At 52.5% G+C, this 2,500-nt stretch overlaps 1 protein-coding gene across 9 annotated transcripts in view; it reads left to right on the top strand.

Moving 5' to 3' along the window:
- The first annotated feature begins 553 nt into the window (after positions 1-553).
- LOC136846457 (dachshund homolog 2-like) overlaps positions 554-2,500 on the top strand; it is a 196,412-nt gene continuing 194,465 nt past the window's right edge. For 7 of the 9 annotated variants that reach the window (XM_067117250.1, XM_067117245.1, XM_067117251.1 and 4 more), the window contains exon 1: positions 555-1,686. In XM_067117250.1, coding sequence (XP_066973351.1) covers positions 1,082-1,686 — 605 coding nt within the window. In that variant the 5' untranslated portion in view covers positions 555-1,081. Of the gene's footprint in view, positions 1,687-2,500 lie in introns of all 9 variants that reach the window. The other 2 variants (XM_067117249.1, XM_067117252.1) reach the window with 2 other exon arrangements.

Below are 2,500 nucleotides of genomic sequence, written 5' to 3'. Positions count from 1 at the left end.
TCTTGTCTTGTATATGAGTGCCACAAGTGGAGAGAGATGGTGTTAGGAGTAAAGGCCACAGAGAGAGAGAGAGAGAGAGAGAGAGAGAGAGAGAGAGAGAGAGAGAGAGAGAGAGAATTGAAGTGTTGTGTTTTGAAATCAAGAATGTGGCATGAAAAGGACGTCCCCAAGTCTTTGGCATCAGCAGCAGAAGCAGCAGCAGAAGCAAGACCCGCTGTCTCTGACGGTGGTGGGAGGTGGAAGAGGGGGAGGATGAGGGAGGACATCGCTAGGGGAGGGACAGAGGGAAGGAGGAAGTGAAGGGGAATGGGGAGGGGAAGGGGCAGGGGAGGAGACGTGTGGAGGATTGCAGACCGCGCACAGAAGGCAAAACATTTAGACAAGTTCTGGAAGGAAACGAAACTTGGGGTTGTGGTTTGGCTCCGCCTCCCGCGTCCTCGACCAATGGGCGAGGCCGCAAGGACAGCGGCGTCCAATGAGGGGCCGTCCCCGCCCTGGACACACACGGACGCACACATGGCCCGCACCCGCATATTACGTTTACACATTTTGTTAAAAGTTGTGTTTGTATTGCGTGTGTGTGTGTCTCTGTGCGGGTGTGCGCACCGGCTGATTGGTGAGCGACACTCTGTGACGACTGCCTGGCCGCGCTGCACCACTGCGCCGCTAACGCTCGCACTGCCTGCACGTAGTCCGCCCGTCCGCACGCCACCCGCGCTCTCTCTCCCTCTCTCTCTCTCCTCCTGCTGCCGCTGCCCTCCACCACCACCTGCCGTCGTCGCCGACGACGACGACGACGACGCCAGCGCGCGCCCACACAACAATCATAACAACAAACATCAACAAGCCCTGAAGGCGCAGTTGCATCCGTCGCGCCCGTCGGTCGGTCGGTCCCATGACCTCCTGCGGCGCCCAGGAGGAGGAGGTCGTCGTCGCGATTGTCACCGAGTGAGAATTTAGGTGTTTTGTTGTCGCAGACTCCAGTGACACATTATCTCAGTGGTACTGAAGTAGTGAAGTGAGAAGGACAGACAGACAGACAGTCACTGTGGGGGAGACAGAGAACAGACACGAGTGAGTCATGGAGGACAATTCCGCTCCTGAAGACAGTCGTAGTGTCCGTTCAGGAGGGTCCATCGGGGCCAGGTCGCCCCCTCCCCTTTCTCCCGTCATCACAAGCATGGTTGGATGTGTGTCTCCGGCCAGCCCTCCGCCGCCCTTGCTGGCAGCGCCGCCCCTCTCGGTGCCCGGCCCGTCGCCGCCCGGAGGGCATTCGCCGCCAATCTTCCCTTCCCCGCCGCCCACGTCGCGCCCACCGCCTTTCCTACCCGCACTGTACTTCTCTCACGCCTACAACTCGCCCCCGCCCATCCACACGTCGGACCCGACGGCCAACGACTGCAAGCTGGTGGAGTACCGGGGCCAGAAGGTGGCCGCCTTCATCATCAACAATGACACGATGCTGTGCCTGCCGCAGGCCTTCGAGCTCTTCCTCAAGAACCTGGTGGGGGGCCTGCACACCGTCTACACCAAGCTGAAGCGCCTGGGCATCGAGCCCCTCGTGTGCAACGTCGAACAGGTGCGCGTCCTACGCGGTCTGGGGGCCATCCAGCCAGGTGTCAACAGGTGCAAACTGCTCTCCATCAAGCACTTTGACGTCCTCTACAAGGATTGCACCACCGCCAGGTATCTATCCTTCCTTCCTTCCTTCCGTTCGCAGTGATCTCGCATCTACTTAAACAAACAAATGCTAGCATTCAAAAGTAGTCATTCCAAAGCAAGGTAGACTGATCTGTCTTCTGAGGTAGTTTCAGCAAAATTAAGGTAGATTTCACTTGAGAGATAGATTCTTTCCGAAGGTAGTTTGTAGATATTTCAAACCCTCTTCATTTCCACTTCAAAGTCAATAATAAGTTTCGTGGGATTTGCTATGAGGCGACTCTCGTCCTGTTTTGGGGAAAAGTCACGTCGAATTCGAGACAAGTTGTGCGAAGTCAGGTCAAATCGTGACCCTCAATACCAGGTGAAGATATGACGTCCTAATGCCGTTTAATTGGGCCACCTCATGTGTAGGAACAATATTATCAAGTAACATTTATTTGATAATTTATTTATGTATTCGTGAATACACAAGACTGCCGACCAAGTAGCTCAGCTGATTGCACTTGTAATTAATTAGATACGAATGTTAGTAAAACAAGAGGAATGTCAGAATTTCTTTTGTATGACACAGGTTAACCTTCCCTTGATTTAATTCACGTGGATTTCTTACTGCATGAGCAGAAAGCTGAAATATCCATTGTTTTGGGAGGAGAATAAGTACAAAATCAATGAAACAACAGCTGTGCATAAGTACGTTGTACATTATGATCAGGCTGATATATCTAAAATACGTGTTTCGTAATTATAATTTGTATTTAGTGTTATGGACATACTTATGAACTTCAGACGTTGAAACAAAAGAGTTTGCGTTGTTGCCTTTGAAGATTTTTTTCTAGAT

This window comes from Macrobrachium rosenbergii, chromosome 15 (genome assembly GCF_040412425.1).
Source record: "Macrobrachium rosenbergii isolate ZJJX-2024 chromosome 15, ASM4041242v1, whole genome shotgun sequence".
Lineage (NCBI taxonomy): Eukaryota > Metazoa > Arthropoda > Malacostraca > Decapoda > Palaemonidae > Macrobrachium > Macrobrachium rosenbergii.
Note: the sequence above shows the minus strand (reverse complement) of the source record. Positions and strands in the feature narration are given on the sequence as shown.